Source organism: Rhinichthys klamathensis, unplaced genomic scaffold (genome assembly GCF_029890125.1).
Source record: "Rhinichthys klamathensis goyatoka isolate OS25496 unplaced genomic scaffold, OSU_Roscu_1.1 h1tg000509l_1, whole genome shotgun sequence".
In the NCBI taxonomy this organism is placed as follows: domain Eukaryota; kingdom Metazoa; phylum Chordata; class Actinopteri; order Cypriniformes; family Leuciscidae; genus Rhinichthys; species Rhinichthys klamathensis.
This window is the reverse complement of record NW_026606990.1, coordinates 358,337-374,305: the sequence shown is the minus strand read 5'-3', so window position 1 is coordinate 374,305 and position 15,969 is coordinate 358,337. Positions and strand designations below refer to the sequence as shown.

Here is a 15,969-nt window from a genome sequence, read left to right as displayed (position 1 = left end):
TCTTTTGATAAATATTTTTATTAATATAACTCCTAAAGCTGAAAGTCACTTTACAAAGCACATAATGCACACACACACACACACACACACACACACACACACACACACACACACACACACACACACACACACACACACACACACACACACACACACACACACACACACACACACACACACACACACACACACAGCACTATGCAGAGTAAGTGTTAAAATATCTAAAGTATAAATGTAGACACCTCCAGTGACAGTGATTCTGGTTCATATCAATAACTAAATACTTACAGATCAACATCTTCTGGTAAAAATGTGTGTTTGTGTAAATGAATTATACATTCACAGTTTGTCTATTGTAAAGGTTCAAAGGAAATATTTATTATTTTGAACTTTAAAGGTAAAATCACCAGTAACAAATTGCACATAGATGACATTGCACATTTATGAGAAAGGATAAGAAATTAGGTTTCATAACACGTCAGCTTAATATGTATAAAATCAAAAATAAAGCACGGAGTAAAGAGTACGGAAAGACAGATGAAGATAAATTTGTGATAAATCTGGTTCACAGAAGCAGAAGAGGGTTTACGTGAAATGTAACATCTTTCAACCATTTAATCTTTCAGTCTGAGAGAGAAAGAGAGAGAGAGAGAGAGAGAGAGAGAGAGAGAGAGAGAGAGAGAGAGAGAGAGAGAGAGAGAGAGAGAGAGAGAGAGAGAGAGAGAGAGAGAGAGAGAGAGAGAGAGAGAGAGACTACAGAGTGATAGTCCTAAACAGAGCGAGGGTATGATGGGCAGAAGCAGAAAATATCTGCAGTCAAAGAATGCAGTTTACAGTTAACTCTTGTGCAAACCTCTTAATAATAAAAATAAAATAACTGACTGACATTCATGGCTTCCAAAGAAAAAAAGGAAAGTCTGTGCTCATTGTGACATCAGTGCTGCTCAAAGGTTTACACACCCCTTGCAGAATCTGTGAAAATATGAATCATTTTAACAAAATAAGAGGGATCATAAATTTTTTTTATTTAGTACTGTCCAGATATTTTACATATATATATATATATATATATATATATATAGATTTTTTTTTTTTTACATATAGTCCACAAGACAAAAAATAGCTTCATTTATAAAAATGAAAACTTTTTGAATTTGAAGATCAAGGTAAATTGTACTTAATTTGTCTTCAAGGAAACATGTAAGTATATTCTGTTGCTTCTGAAGGGCAGTAATAAAATGAAAACAATTGACATTTAAACAAAATAAGAAAAAATTGGACATCTTCATCCCGTTCTAAAACTTTTTAACGGGGTCTATTGAACATTTTTATTAATTCAGCTATTTTTTTTTGTCTTTCGGACTATATGTAAACATTTTTTATGTAAATTATCTTATTCAGGACAGTTCTAAATAAAAAATAACATGCATTTTGTATTATCCCTCATATTTTGTTAAAATTATTCACATTTTCACAGATTCTGCAAGGGTTGTGTAAACTTTTTAAGCATATATATATATATATATATATATATATATATATATATATATATATATATACACAGTGCTGTATATATTTGAGCCTGGGTTAGAATAAAAAATGTATTGAATAATACAGTATATATATATATATATATATATATATATATATATATTATTCAATACATTTTCTTATTATTTTTAAAAAATAATACATTAAAGCAGATCCGCATACAATATTAAAGAGCACACAAAAGTCTTTAAAGTGCAATTATAAAACATTGTGTAAAAAAAATGATTATGGATGTCAATATCTTGTCACATGCAGAATCAAAGCATAAAAGGACATAAAACAAAAGTGAAGGATTCACTGTAATGTGTTTTCATGAAACGGGTTAATGCCTATAGAGAAGGACATTGTCATTTGCTTGAATAAAGGCTTTTTTTAAAGGATTGTCTGTATGATTGTCAGGGTCAAACCATCTGGGTTAGAATTTATGTGGCACTAAGAGCGTTGCACGTGCGGTGCTGCGGCCACCCACATGCCCTGACGTCCCGCTCTTATTCGGCATGTCAAAATCAACAAAGTCAGAGCCGAATCTAAAGTCCCCTCTCCACGAGCCTGTGGTTAAGAATGAATTATAGCGATCATCCTTCTGCAAAGTATTGAAGCGGCTCACGTCGGAGTAGCCAGGTGGTCCGTAGGTAGGAGGGAAAACGGGTAAGTTTGCAGTTGAGCGATACATGTATCTGTGTCTACATAATTTCAAATAGACCATAGCAATGATGAGCACAAAGAAAAGACTGGACACGCCTGCCAGAGCCAGTATTAAATACAGAATAAGGTCCCTGTGAGCATGTGACTCTTCCATGCCACGTGCAAAGAGCTCATCGATGACTGGCAAGCCATCTTCAATCATAATATTGACAGTTGCAGTGGCAGACAAAAACTCAGGCCCGTTATCACTCACAGAGACTAGCAAGGTTTGTTTGATCTCATCATCTTCTGCAAATGGTCTTAGTGTCCGAATTTCCCCACAGTGCAGCCCAACAACGAACAAATTAGACTGCGTGGCTTTCAAGACTCGATAGGACAGCCATGCATTGTGCCCTGCGTCTGCATCAACAGCAACCACTTTAGTGACCAAATAACCTGCAGGAGCAGCTCGGGGCACAAGGTCATCTGCAAGGTATCCATCAAACTGAACTGGGTAAAGAACAACCGGAGCATTGTCGTTCTGATCTGCAATAAAGACCTGGACAGTGCATGTGCTAGTGAACTGAGGGCTGCCTCCATCTCGTGCCATCACTGGAACATGGAAGTGAGTGGACGTTTCGTAATCAAAGGGCTGTCGGGTAAATATCTCACCGGTCTCTGTGTTAATGGAGAAAAGAGAAGCTGCCTCTTCTGAAAGAGAATACAGGATTCTGGCATTCTGCCCCTCATCTGCATCGTCAGCTCTGACTTTAATGACTGGGGTTCCCTGAGGCTGATTTTCTGCAAACTGGATGCTGTAGTCACTGTGTCTAAAAATAGGAGGATTATCATTCACGTCTGTGACTGTTATGGCTACAGTTTTGCTGCTGAATAAAGGGGGTGTTCCAGCATCCAATGCAGTCACGGTTATGTTATAGCGGGGACTCTTTTCCCGGTCTAAAACTCCATCAATCACAAGCATAAAGTAATTCTTCACTTCTGAAACGAGCTTGAATGGCACATCGTCAGATATCTCACATGTGACCCGGCCACTGGTGCCGGTATCAAGGTCATAAACATTTAGCAAAGCCACCATGGTTCCAGGTGAAGCGTCTTCTGGCACAGTAGCAGAATTTGATTTAACTGCAATAACGGGTGCATTGTCATTCACATCTGTCACATCTATGATGAGTTTACAGTGAGAAGACTGTCCTCCTCCATCTTTGGCTTGAACATCCAGCTCATGAGAACTGGCCTCCTCGTAATCCAATGCGCCCATGACCCTCACCTCTCCTGTCACAGGGTCAACCTCTAAAATCCCTCTCGTCTTATCAGGCACGTGACTGAAAGAGTAACTAACTTCCCCGTAAATCCCGCTGTCTAAATCGGTTGCATTTAATTTAACCAACACAGAACCTTGAGCTGAATTTTCTCGTGCGCCGACTTTATACACCCTTTGACTGAACACAGGGACATTATCATTAGCGTCTAACACGTGAATGTGAATCGAAGCCGCTCCGGAACGAGCAGGCCGGCCACCATCCACTCCACTTAGGGTCAGAAAGTGATCGGCCTGGTTTTCTCGATCCAAAGGCTTTTTGAGTACCAATTCAGGATATGCATTTCTGTCCACCTGAGTATTCATCTCTAAAGCAAAATATTCACTCCCACTGAGTTGATAATGCTGAACAGAATTAGCTCCTATGTCAGGATCGTGAGCACTTTCAAGTGGAAAACGCCTCCCGAGGACCGTTGACTCCAGTAGCTCAAGCTCAATCTGACCGTTATCAAACGCTGGGCTGTTATCGTTGATGTCCTGGATGTCCAAGAGGAGACTGTACACTTTGAGCGGATTCTCCAGTAGCAGTTGAAATTGCAGGACGCAGGGTGCAGACTGTGAGCAAAGCTCCTCGCGGTCCATTCTCTCGCTCACCAACAGAGAGCCTGTTTCTAGCCTCAGCTCGCAGAACTGTCGGCTCCCCTCAGCAACAACTCGAGCATTGCGTCTCATGAGCTCCGTCACATCTATTCCCAAATCTCTGGCCACATTGCCGATGATGGAGCCTTGCTGCATCTCCTCTGGAAGCGAATAACGCACTTCAGCAAGAGAACCACACATGCAAATGAAGCAGACGCAAAGCTGAAGACAGAAACGTGCCAGTACGCATCTTGACAAACAAATCATGTTGTCAAATATTAAATGGTTACATTTAAATAATAAAGAATAAAAATAATGTGGATAAAAGCGCATTCGGAATAGATCCTCAATGGGGCAGACAGTGCTCTGATGCCTGCTCCTGTCGGCTTAGAGTTTTATTTTCATCTCTCTCTCTTTCTCTGCACGCCTACAGCACTCCCCTCCCCATCCATCCCTCATCTCTCCCTCCTCTCCTCTCCTCTCCTCTCCTCTCCTCTCCTCGCTGTGCAACACTGATTAAACTGGGGCATCAGGGCACATGGTACAGATGAGATCACTTCTTCCTAAGCTGTTCATAACATGAGAGCGTCACCCAGAGACCAAATGCAAGAGTTACAGACACACAAACTCTTTCAACACACACACACATATATATATATATAGAAAAATTTAGCAAATAAATATTGATATCTATTTTACATAATCTCTCAGTAAGAACATAGGAGTAGTAATGACTAATACTGAAAGATTATATTAAATAGATATCAATATTTACTTGCTAAATTTTATTTCAGGGGCCAAAATCAGGTTTGAATTTTTTTTAACAATGTTTTTTTTTTTTTTTTTTAAGAACTGAACAAACATCTTAACTTAAAACGGTATCATAAGAAACTCTCAAATTCATAAAAAAATAAATAATTATCCACACTAGGTTTTAATGGATACCAAATTAAAATTCCCTTCTGGAAAGGTTTTCAAAACTATTCCACTATTTCAAATTCTATGAAAACTTCTAATACCGGTCAAATGGATAGTTATAAGGCAATGCACTGACTGGTAAAGCCAGTTTGTAACCTCAACACAGAACAATAAGAAAAAAATAAGAATTCCATATGAATGGTTGCCAAGGTGAGAAAAGTAGCAGTTTATAGATCTTTCTGATTAGCAAGATTTGATGACTACTGCTCCAAAATCAAATTTTTGCAATGCCATTAAACCAACAAATCCTTAAAAGTAAGTGTAAATGAAATTTCATGGTGATGATACAGTTCGCATTAAGAAAATGCGGAACCAAATTCATACCTTATTTTCAGAGGTGCTTTCTTGCATAGCCTCTGCATCAAGCCCTTCAAGATCATCCAAAGCTGTCTTTTTCAGAGTCAGGTCAGCAGTCAGTGTCCCCTCATTATAAGATCTGACGAACTTGAAGTCACTAGTGCGCGAGCCCGTGGTCAGGTACGCGTCATAATTGTAAGCGCTGCGGAGAGTTCCCGCGCCCTCCACCTCTGCGTAATTTGGAGGGAGATACGCGCTGGGAATGGCTACAGCTCCATCAAACAACAGTCTGGGCTTTCTCCTGCGACAAAACCTCACGGCCAGGATGATGATGATGAAGGTCAGGAAGAAAGTGGAAACGGACACCAGCGCGATGATCAAATAAAACGTCAGTTTGGAACCGCTTTCGTCATGAGACATGTCTTTCAGTTCTGGAACTTCAGCCAAATTATCTGATATGAGTAAATACAGCGCGCACGTGGCTGAGAGAGAGGGCTGTCCGTTATCTCTCACGGACACAATAAGGTTCTGTTTCATGCTGTCAGATTCAGAAATGTCCCGCTGCGTCCTGATCTCCCCGCTGTGGACACCGATAGTGAAAAGTCCCGGATCAGTCGCTTTAATAATGTGATACGAGAGCCACGCGTTCTGTCCAGAATCCGCGTCCACGGCGATCACCTTGGAGACCAGGGAGCGCGCCAGCGCAGCTTTGGGAACCATCTCGGTCATGAAGGAGTTTCCTTCCGGAGAGGGGTATAATATCTGAGGGGAGTTGTCATTCTCATCCGATATGAAGACACTCACGGTCACGTTACTGCTCAGAGGAGGAGAACCGTTGTCTCTGGCTAACACGAGCACTTTGAAACTCTTCAGCTGTTCGTAATCAAACGACCTCACGGCATGAATGACCCCGGTGTCTCCGTTAATGGACAGAAAGGAGGACACCGGTGCGCCATTGACATCAGAGGACAACAGAGAATAAACTACAGTGCCATTCTGTCTCCAGTCCGGGTCTGTAGCTGATACTGAACAAATAGAGGAGCCCGGTGTGTTATTTTCTTGCACATGAGCTCTGTAATTCTGCTCCTCAAATACAGGTGGATTATCATTGACGTCAGATACAGTCAAGTGAATATTCTTAGTGGAAGATAAAGGCGGAGAGCCCTCATCAGTAGCAGTGATTGTAATATTATAATTAGAGAGCAGCTCGCGGTCTAATTCACCTGTGGTCACCAGAGAATAGTAATTTTTGATTGAAGGGACGAGTTTAAATGGGATGTTTTGCTGAATGGAGCAGCGCACCTGTCCGTTATTCTCAGAGTCTCTGTCCTGCACATTAATGATGCCAACCTCTGTACCGGGTAACGCGTTCTCAGGAACAGGACTATTAAGTGATTTTACTATTATTATAGGGGCGTTATCATTAATGTCACTTACACCGATTACAACGTTTGAGTAAGACGTTAGACCTGAACCATCTTTAGCTATTATTCGCAGAGTAAATGTGGCTTCTTCCTCAAAATCTAGTGGCCCTTTTATGCTGATGACACCTGTCTTACGATCAAGGTAAAACAAATGTTTATAGTCTTCCTTAACATGACCAAACTCATACGTCACTTCCCCATTCTGTCCCTCGTCAGCATCAGTAGCGCTCACTGTCACCACTACAGTATCTACAGGAGCATTTTCAGGCAGACTGACTTTATAGACGGCCTGACTAAAGACTGGAGCATTATCATTAGCATCCAGCACAGTGACGTGTATGGCTACAGTCCCTGATCTCGGTGGAGTCCCGCCGTCTACCGCAGTAAGAATTAAAGTCACCTCTTTCTGATGCTCACGATCAAGCTCTTTATTTAAAATGATTTCGGCGTATTTCTCTCCAAGAGAGTTACTTTGCACTGACAAAACGAAATATTCATTATTTTGAATTGAATAGCTTTGTACAGAATTTTGCCCAATATCCGCATCGTTTGCTTCTTCAAGCAGGAAGCGCTTGCCTTTATCGGCGGATTCATTTATCTCCAGATTAATCACATCTTTACCGAAATAAGGACTGTTGTCGTTGACATCTTGAACCCGAAGAGTAATAGGATGTAATTCTAAAGGATTCTCCAGCACCAGCTCTTGTTTTAAAACACACGAATCTTTCTTTCCACAAAGCCCCTCTCTGTCGATTCTCTCCGCTACGGTCAGTTCTCCAGTATTCAGATTAATGTCACAGTATCGTTTTCTGTTACCTTCAGTATCAATACGAGCCTTACGAGATGACAGTCTGTTCACATCGAGCCCGAGATCCTTTGCTATATTTCCAATCACAGATCCGCGTTTCATCTCCTCCGGGAAAGAATAGCTCACGTCTCCATAAGCGGTGTGCGCCATAAAAAAGATGGAGAAGAAAAGACAGAGTATCGTCGCCAACAATCCTTTATCCATCATGTTCGGTTGTGGACAAAATGAAGACTACTTGATAAAAAAATGACGAGCAAATGAGAAAGAATATCTATCAGTTTGAACACCAGCTCATATTCAGCTGTTCTAAGAAAGACGAAAGACAATCTCCGTACAGACTCTCACTGGACATGCATTCGGCAAATAGCAACGCAAATGGGTGGAGATAACACAAAGAAATTGGAAGCACAGGTAAACAGCGACACCATGAGGACCAAATGAGATGTTAATTCATAGATGTATAAACGTGGCGAAACATCTTCATAACACACGCCTTGATGAAATTATGTCAAAATACTTCCTTTAACCTAGAAATACAAACAAATCGAGTGTTGTCAAATTACGCTCATTAAACGATATGAGAATTCTATGATCAAGTGAGCGTTATATTATTGCTACATGTCGAAACAAACCAACAAATCCGCTGAACGATCCATACACAATCTTTTTCACAAGACTGAACACGCTACAGTTCATGCCACAACACATCAGGACCACGGACAGCGCCGACGGAGGTCAATGCTCATTGTAATGATCGACAAGCGGTGGTCTGTAATATACAGTTTTGTTTTCAAGCTCATTTTGAATTTGATTATATCAAACATCAGCACATACATCCGTGAAATAAACAAATGTGAAAATTAGATCTAATATATCTGATGTGATAAAACGAATGACACTGAAAATGCAAAAAATCCAATAATACCAGTGTCTCTACAAGTTGGACTGATAACGGTGTAGTACTGACCCTTATATTTGATAAGCCCACAATAATCTCATTTTTGGAAACATTTAGCCGGCAGATAAATGTATGCATAAGATTTCGTAAAAGCTTGACAAGTCTTAACTCCTGCACTCAAAAACATTTCACGTGCACTATACCATAGGTCTCCTTAACAGAATTCTCATTGCATATTTTTCAGCTACTTTTAAGTCTCTGTAAACTTGCTGTTCTATAATTTGACCACAAATGAGCAGTTTAAAGCGGTGAACAATATGCTTTAAACAATGACATCTTCACTTCATCTGAAACAGGAACTGAACTTACATAAAAGTATGTTAGCCTGCATATACATCATTCGAGGCTGCCTTTCAAAATCCTCATTGTTTGTCACGTGTTTAGGTTTAGTAATAACATGTCCAAGATATTTTACTTTCACACACAGTAAGAATCTTATCAGACAATTTAAAACTGGAAAATTGAAAATGTTTATCCTCCTTAGTTCTGCAAATCATATTACTAGCATTATATAATATCATGTTCAGAGCCATACACAGTGACAACCATGAAACGGAAAGCTGAATAAAAACAGAAAGCTGGCTAAAGCTATGGGCCTATAATTATATAAACTATACCATTCAAGATGTTCTTAATAACTGGCACTAACAAAACAGACTGCATTGAATCTGGTAACAAACCATGAATCATGAAACAAGTAAAACAGACAGCTAAAAGGGGGGCTAACCTCTTACTTCCATATTTAAGATGTTCAACAGAGATATGGTCTAGGTTTAGAAGCTGTTTAGAAATATGTTTAGAAGCTGTTGGAGACCAGCACTATAGGACTAAAAACCACAAGATCATCTGCATACATAATATGATTCACTAAGATATCCCCAATCATACACACAGTGTTACAAGCTTTCAATCATTTAGATAAATCATCCACATAAAGAACTGGGGGCAAAATCCCTCATTGTCTCACACTATTACTAACCCCAAAACGGACAGAAACTTTATTGGCCCATTTTACTTGCATTGACTGAATTCTCACAATGTATTCAGACACACATCTTTGTCTCATTTTAAGAAATAACTTTTCATGGTTAACTCAATCAAAAGTTTTGGATGCATCAATAAAACACATAAGAACTGATACTTTTTTATCTTTATACTTATTTACCATTTCCTTTAGGGCATAAATGCACAGATCAGTTCTATGTTTGGCTTTAACACCAATCTGCAGAGTTAATAAACACATTTATCCTATCCAGCAAGATATTTTCTAAAACTTTAAACAGAAAGCTGGCTAAAGCTATGGGCCTATAATAATCTAAACTATACCATTCGAGATGTTCTTACTGTAATAACTGGCACTAACAAAACAGACTGCATTGAATCTGGTAACAAACCATGAATCATAAAAAAGTAAAACTGACAGCTAAAAGGGGGGCTAGCCTCTTACTTATTTAAGTTGTTCAACAGAGATATGGTCTATAGGCCACTTGTGTTGTCAGATAGCTTGCTTATAGCTTGATACACCTAATTTGACATAATCTCTATTGAATCATTACCCACAATAATGCCTTATACAGATCATTTTGGACACTATGCAGATCATTATGCAGATAAATCTGCATAATTCTCTGTTACAGAGACTCCCTTTAAGGTACATGGAAGTGATATTCTGCAGTTGTTAAAAGTTCGCACTTCTTTCCAAAAATCATTAATATTATTATTTAAACTTCTGTGCCATGAAATAAGCCCTCGATGTTTGCTCATTTTTACATATAAAATGGATAGCATACTGCTAAGAAACAGCCATTAAGGCTAACCATAACCGTAAAATAAATAAAAAATAAATAATACAGAGTAAATTAAACCCCATGCTGAACGAGTTAAATCGGACAATAGAGCCTAATTGAGCCAAAACAGGAACATAATTGCCAACATACTATGGACAATTCCTTTAACCCTAAAACACAACACAATGCAGGTAAAATAAAAAAATATGGAAAAAAACACCTGCGAAAAAATCAAAACGGAAAACTTAACATACCTGTGAAACTATGTCTATTCCCTCGGCAATACCATTAAGATCATCAGAGGATCGGGTATTTTTCAGAGTCATGTCAGGAGTCAGTGTGCCCTCATTATAAGATCTGATGAACTTGAAGTCACTAGTGCGCGAGCCCGTGGTCATGTATGCGTCATAATTGTAAGCGCTGCGGAGAGTTTCCGCGCCCTCCACCTCTGCGTAATTTGGAGGGAGATACGCGCTGGGAATGGCTACAGCTCCATCAAACAACAGTCTGGGCTTTCTCCTGCGACAAAACCTCACGGCCAGGATGATGATGATGAAGGTCAGGAAGAAAGTGGAAACGGACACCAGCGCGATGATCAAATAAAACGTCAGTTTGGAGCTGCTCTCGTCATGAGACATGTCTTTCAGTTCTGGAACTTCAGCCAAGTTATCTGATATGAGTAAATACAGCGCGCACGTGGCTGAGAGAGAGGGCTGTCCGTTATCTCTCACGGACACAATAAGGTTCTGTTTCATGCTGTCAGATTCAGAAATGTCCCGCTGCGTCCTGATCTCCCCGCTGTGGACACCGATAGTGAAAAGTCCCGGATCAGTCGCTTTAATAATGTGATACGAGAGCCACGCGTTCTGTCCAGAATCCGCGTCCACGGCGATCACCTTGGAGACCAGGGAGCGTGCCTGCGCAGCTTTGGGGACCATCTCGGTCATGAAGGAGTTTCCCTCCGGAGAGGGGTATAATATCTGAGGGGAGTTGTCATTCTCATCCGATATGAAGACACTCACGGTCACGTTACTGCTCAGAGGAGGAGAACCGTTGTCTCTGGCTAACACGAGCACTTTGAAACTCTTCAGCTGTTCGTAATCAAACGACCTCACGGCATGAATGACCCCGGTGTCTCCGTTAATGGATAGAAAGGAGGACACCGGTGCGCCATTGACATCAGAGGACAACAGAGAATAAACTACAGTGCCATTCTGTCTCCAGTCCGGGTCTGTAGCTGATACTGAACAAATAGAGGAGCCCGGTGTGTTATTTTCTTGCGCATGAGCTCTGTAATTCTGCTCCTCAAATACAGGTGGATTATCATTCACGTCAGATACAGTCAAGTGAATATTCTTAGTGGAAGATAAAGGCGGAGAGCCCTCATCAGTAGCAGTGATTGTAATATTATAATCAGAGAGCAGCTCGCGGTCTAATTCACCTGTGGTCACCAGAGAATAGTAGTTTTTGATTGAAGGTACGAGTTTAAATGGGACGTTTTGCTGAATAGAGCAGCGCACCTGTCCGTTATTCTCAGAGTCTCTGTCCTGCACATTAATGATGCCAACCTCTGTACCGGGTAATGCGTTCTCGGGAACTGGGCTATTTCGTGATTTAATAACTATAATGGGGGAATTATCATTAATGTCAGATACTTCAATAGCAACTGTTGCATATGATACCAGGCCAAGTCCATCGGTGGCTTGAATTGGTAGCTCAAACGAGGATTCATCCTCATAGTCAAGAGACCCTATTAAAGTTATTCTTCCATTATTTTGGTCGAGAGAAAAAACTGTCATGTCATTTTCTGAAATATGCCCAAATTCATACATGACTTCCCCGTTTTGTCCCTCGTCAGCATCAGTAGCGCTCACTGTCACCACTACAGTATCTAGAGGAGAGTTTTCAGGCAGACTGACTTTATAGACGGCCTGACTAAAGACTGGAGCATTATCATTAGCATCCAGCACAGTGACGTGTATGGCTACAGTCCCTGATCTCGGCGGAGTCCCGCCGTCTACCGCAGTAAGAATTAAAGTCACCTCTTTCTGCTGCTCACGATCTAATTGCTTTTGTAGTACTAACTCGCCGTAAAATTTCCCAGTTGTTTTTGCGTTAACAGCTAAATCAAAATATTCATTTCGCGCTAAATTGTAATTTTGAACCGAATTCGTTCCTATGTCAGCATCATGGGCCTCCTCCAATACATAACGAGCACCTTTTACAGCCGATTCGCTGATCTCGAGTTTAATCAGGTCCTTTTTAAACAGAGGAGAATTGTCATTTAGATCTTTAACATTAATGTTGACACGACGAGATTCAAGAGGATTTTCCAGCACAAGCTCCTGTTTAATAACGCATGAAGCTTTCTTTCCACAAATCTCTTCTCTGTCGATTCTCTCCGCTACGGTCAGTTCTCCAGTATTCAGATTAATGTCACAGTATCGTTTTCTGTTACCTTCAGTATCAATACGAGCCTTACGAGATGACAGTCTGTTCACATCGAGCCCGAGATCCTTTGCTATATTTCCAATCACAGATCCGCGTTTCGTCTCCTCCGGGAAAGAATAGCTCACGTCTCCATAAGCGGTGTGCGCCATCAGCACGAAGAACAAAAGGCCAAACATCTCAGCAAAAACGCAGAACGTTTAAAATGCTTCAGATATTAAGCAGAAATTAAATCCATCAATACAACACTTGACATGTAAAAGAAAACACAATATAAAACTCAATGTAGAATAAAAGCAAAAAGGACAGCATTAGCAGCAATCAGTCGCCATCGATGATTTTCTGTAACTAGACGAGACTGAAACCCTGTATGACATCATAAGCAGGGTGGAGAGATGTTGAAGACACGCATTGTTTTGCAGGTGAACAGCGACACTATGAGTGAAAATAAGTTACTGCAGAACATCAATTTCTATGACAATGTAAGGTGTCGGTTACATAGTTTTTTAAAAAAGTTTTTATTTTAGCAAAACAAGAGCTGGCAGCAACATTCCCCGATGAGTGGAAGATAAACACGACCACAAAGTTTTAGTAGGCTATCTCTCCACCCCAACCCAAAGAAAAAAAAAAGGCGGGGTAGAGAGTTAAGAGCTACATTATGTAGTAGCAAAACTCCAAACATCAAGAGTAATTTACATTGCAGCACCATGGACAGCAACAGGGGAAACCTGCTGTTTCTAACCAGACTAAAAGAATGCTTAAAAAGTTGCTGACATACGAATCTGCTTTTATAAGCAAATTTCCCATAACAAAGACATTGATGAGAAAATCCCTAATGCTACGTCCCAGGACGTATTGTGTTTTACAAATATGGTGTATGTGTCGTTCATTGATGTACTGTGTGTGCTGCCAATGGACCAAACGGGCTGCTGGGAGTTGTAGTTTTTGTTGTATGTTCTGTCCAATTTCCTGTGCTCCTCCCTGTCCTAATCTATAGGTGATGGGACCTACCAGCTGTTCCTCATCAGTGGCAAGAGGAGCCAGTATTTAAGCAGAACTAGCAAGAGCCAGTGAGAGATTTCTTCTCCCAAGAGCTTGAGAGTGTTGAGACTGCCAGTCCCAGAGTGTTGCACTTTATGGTGTGCCTTGAGCTCAAATGTGGTGTTATGGCTGTAGTGTGCGGCTTTGTGTGTTAAGCTTAAACTTAAAATCAAACTTAAATGTGTTGTGGCTGTAGTGCACAGCTTTGAGTTATGTGCCCGCTATTGAGTGTTGAAACAGTATAGGGAGACGGGTGCTACTTTCTTTTGTTCTCATCTTCTCCTGTTTTTTGTTAGTTAGGAAGTAAGGTTGGAGTGCTGTTGTTTATTTCTATTTACTTTTGCAGGTTAATTAGATTTCCTTCTACCAAGTAGTGATCTTTTGTTTGTTGTTTTGGTCTTAGCCGCTCCCGAAGAACACACTCCTTTTCTTTTCTTTTTTCTTTTTTTTGCTGGAATTGTTTGTTTAGAGTTCTTTTTTGTAACAGTATTTATGTTATCATTTGTTTATTGTAAATACATTTAATTGGAAATCTTACTTTGTGTACTGAGTGCTGGGACTGAGAACGGTTCAAACCTTCTCTTTGTGGCTGCTAACCTTTGCTTTAAAACATTACTTCCCTTTTGTCCCTAGAAATCTAATTGGGAACGTAACACCTAAACTACTTAAATAAATAATATCATTTTGTAGCATTACAAAACACAGAATCCATGTACAGATATACTGATGTCAAAGAAAAAGTTAAAATGGGCTTTAAAAAATTGTTAGCCAACAGAACACGACATATCAGATTCCTTTCTTTAAAAATATCCAACAACTTTAAGTTCTTTGAATCTAAAATATAGTTAAAGACAGCATATTGTAGTTGAATGTATTGCCATAAAGGATTCAAAAGCTATTTTATGACAGATAGAGGTAAATACCTTATTCAGAGCATCACCATGACGGGTATAAAAGCAAGGCTGTGAGGGATAGACACACAGTGTTTTCAATGGCATCCACTGGAAAAAGCTATAAAGCTCAGAACACTTATCATTTTCCACAGCTCATGTTGTCTGGAGTTTTATGTCTACTTAAGTTTCTTGGAAAGTATTTTTGCAGTGTTTCATCAGCCGCTTTCCTTTCCATTCAAAATCAAAGATGGCGCTGCTGTGATTAAGGCCTATTAATCGGACATATTTTTAAACAGCTAAAAGGGTCAATCAATTATATATAATGACAATTAAATAAAAGCAACTCATTAGCTACTGAAAAATAGAATGAAAAAAAAATCAAATAAACAATGTCAAAACATGAATAAAACACTTTACAAAATATATTTTACTTATTAATTATTTCACAAAATCAAAAGGCCTGACACAACCAAACACTCTCCGAGGATGTGAAAAGAGAACCAGCTCGATTTCCAAAACATCTACTTGTAAAAGACACGACTGTATACAGACCTACACAGTATAAGAGCAAAACCTCAACAGCAACAGACACTGCCTGTACAGTACCATGGACAGTAAACAGAAATATGCCATTCATACTCTCTCGGTGAACTGGTGTTTAAAAATCATGAAATGAGAATTTAAACACCTTTAACAAAAAATTATTAACAATTATTTCACATAACAGACAACATTAAACGGTAACCCGGTTTAATAAAAACAAAGGGTAACACTTTACTTGAAGGGGTGTGCATAAGACTGACATGACACCTTCATAATAATGACATGACACATGTCATGAATATGAAGGTGGTTTCATGCATGTTTATGACAACTGTCATTAAGTGTCATTCGCTCAATTATGACATTTTTAATGCAAATATGACATTGTTTGAGATGTCTTTGTAATGACACCTTGACATAAACTAATACATCATAACCTGTCAGTGTCTTTGTCATGACAACTTGACATTACTAAAACAACACAACCGGTCATAAATATGTCATAAACATGACATAGCAGATTAATTATCAAACGTAAGAAACCATTTAGCTTTATGGGTTAACATTATATTAAACAGTCAGTTTTGACATTGGCTGTCATGAGGCCATTATAACCTTTAATGACAAATTCAATTTGTACCACTGTAGTTGATTTCAAGAAAAATATTCATGACACAGTTATAATGGCCTCATGACAGC

The 15,969-nt window shown here is 39.6% G+C and overlaps 2 protein-coding genes across 5 annotated transcripts in view; both read right to left on the bottom strand.

The window, feature by feature from the left end:
• LOC130072826 (protocadherin gamma-A12-like) overlaps positions 1 to 15,969 on the bottom strand; it is a 163,813-nt gene that overhangs the window by 120,095 nt on the left and 27,749 nt on the right. The window contains exon 1 of one of the 4 annotated variants that reach the window (XM_056238128.1): positions 10,600 to 12,996. The exons of the other annotated variants lie outside the window; for them this stretch is intronic. Coding sequence (XP_056094103.1) covers positions 10,600 to 12,972 — 2,373 coding nt within the window. The 5' untranslated portion in view covers positions 12,973 to 12,996. Of the gene's footprint in view, positions 1 to 10,599; positions 12,997 to 15,969 lie in introns of those variants that run through there. 4 annotated transcript variants of the gene reach the window in all.
• LOC130072855 (protocadherin beta-15) lies at positions 1,903 to 4,360 on the bottom strand. The gene has a single exon (XM_056238159.1). The coding sequence runs from the start codon at positions 4,358 to 4,360 to the stop codon at positions 1,967 to 1,969; it is 2,394 nt and encodes a 797-aa protein (XP_056094134.1). The 3' UTR covers positions 1,903 to 1,966.

What these genes read in the sequence shown, in the direction of transcription:
- LOC130072855 (XM_056238159.1), bottom strand. Translation starts at nt 4,360, where the DNA reads ATGATTTGTTTGTCAAGATGCGTACTGGCACGTTTCTGTCTTCAGCTT.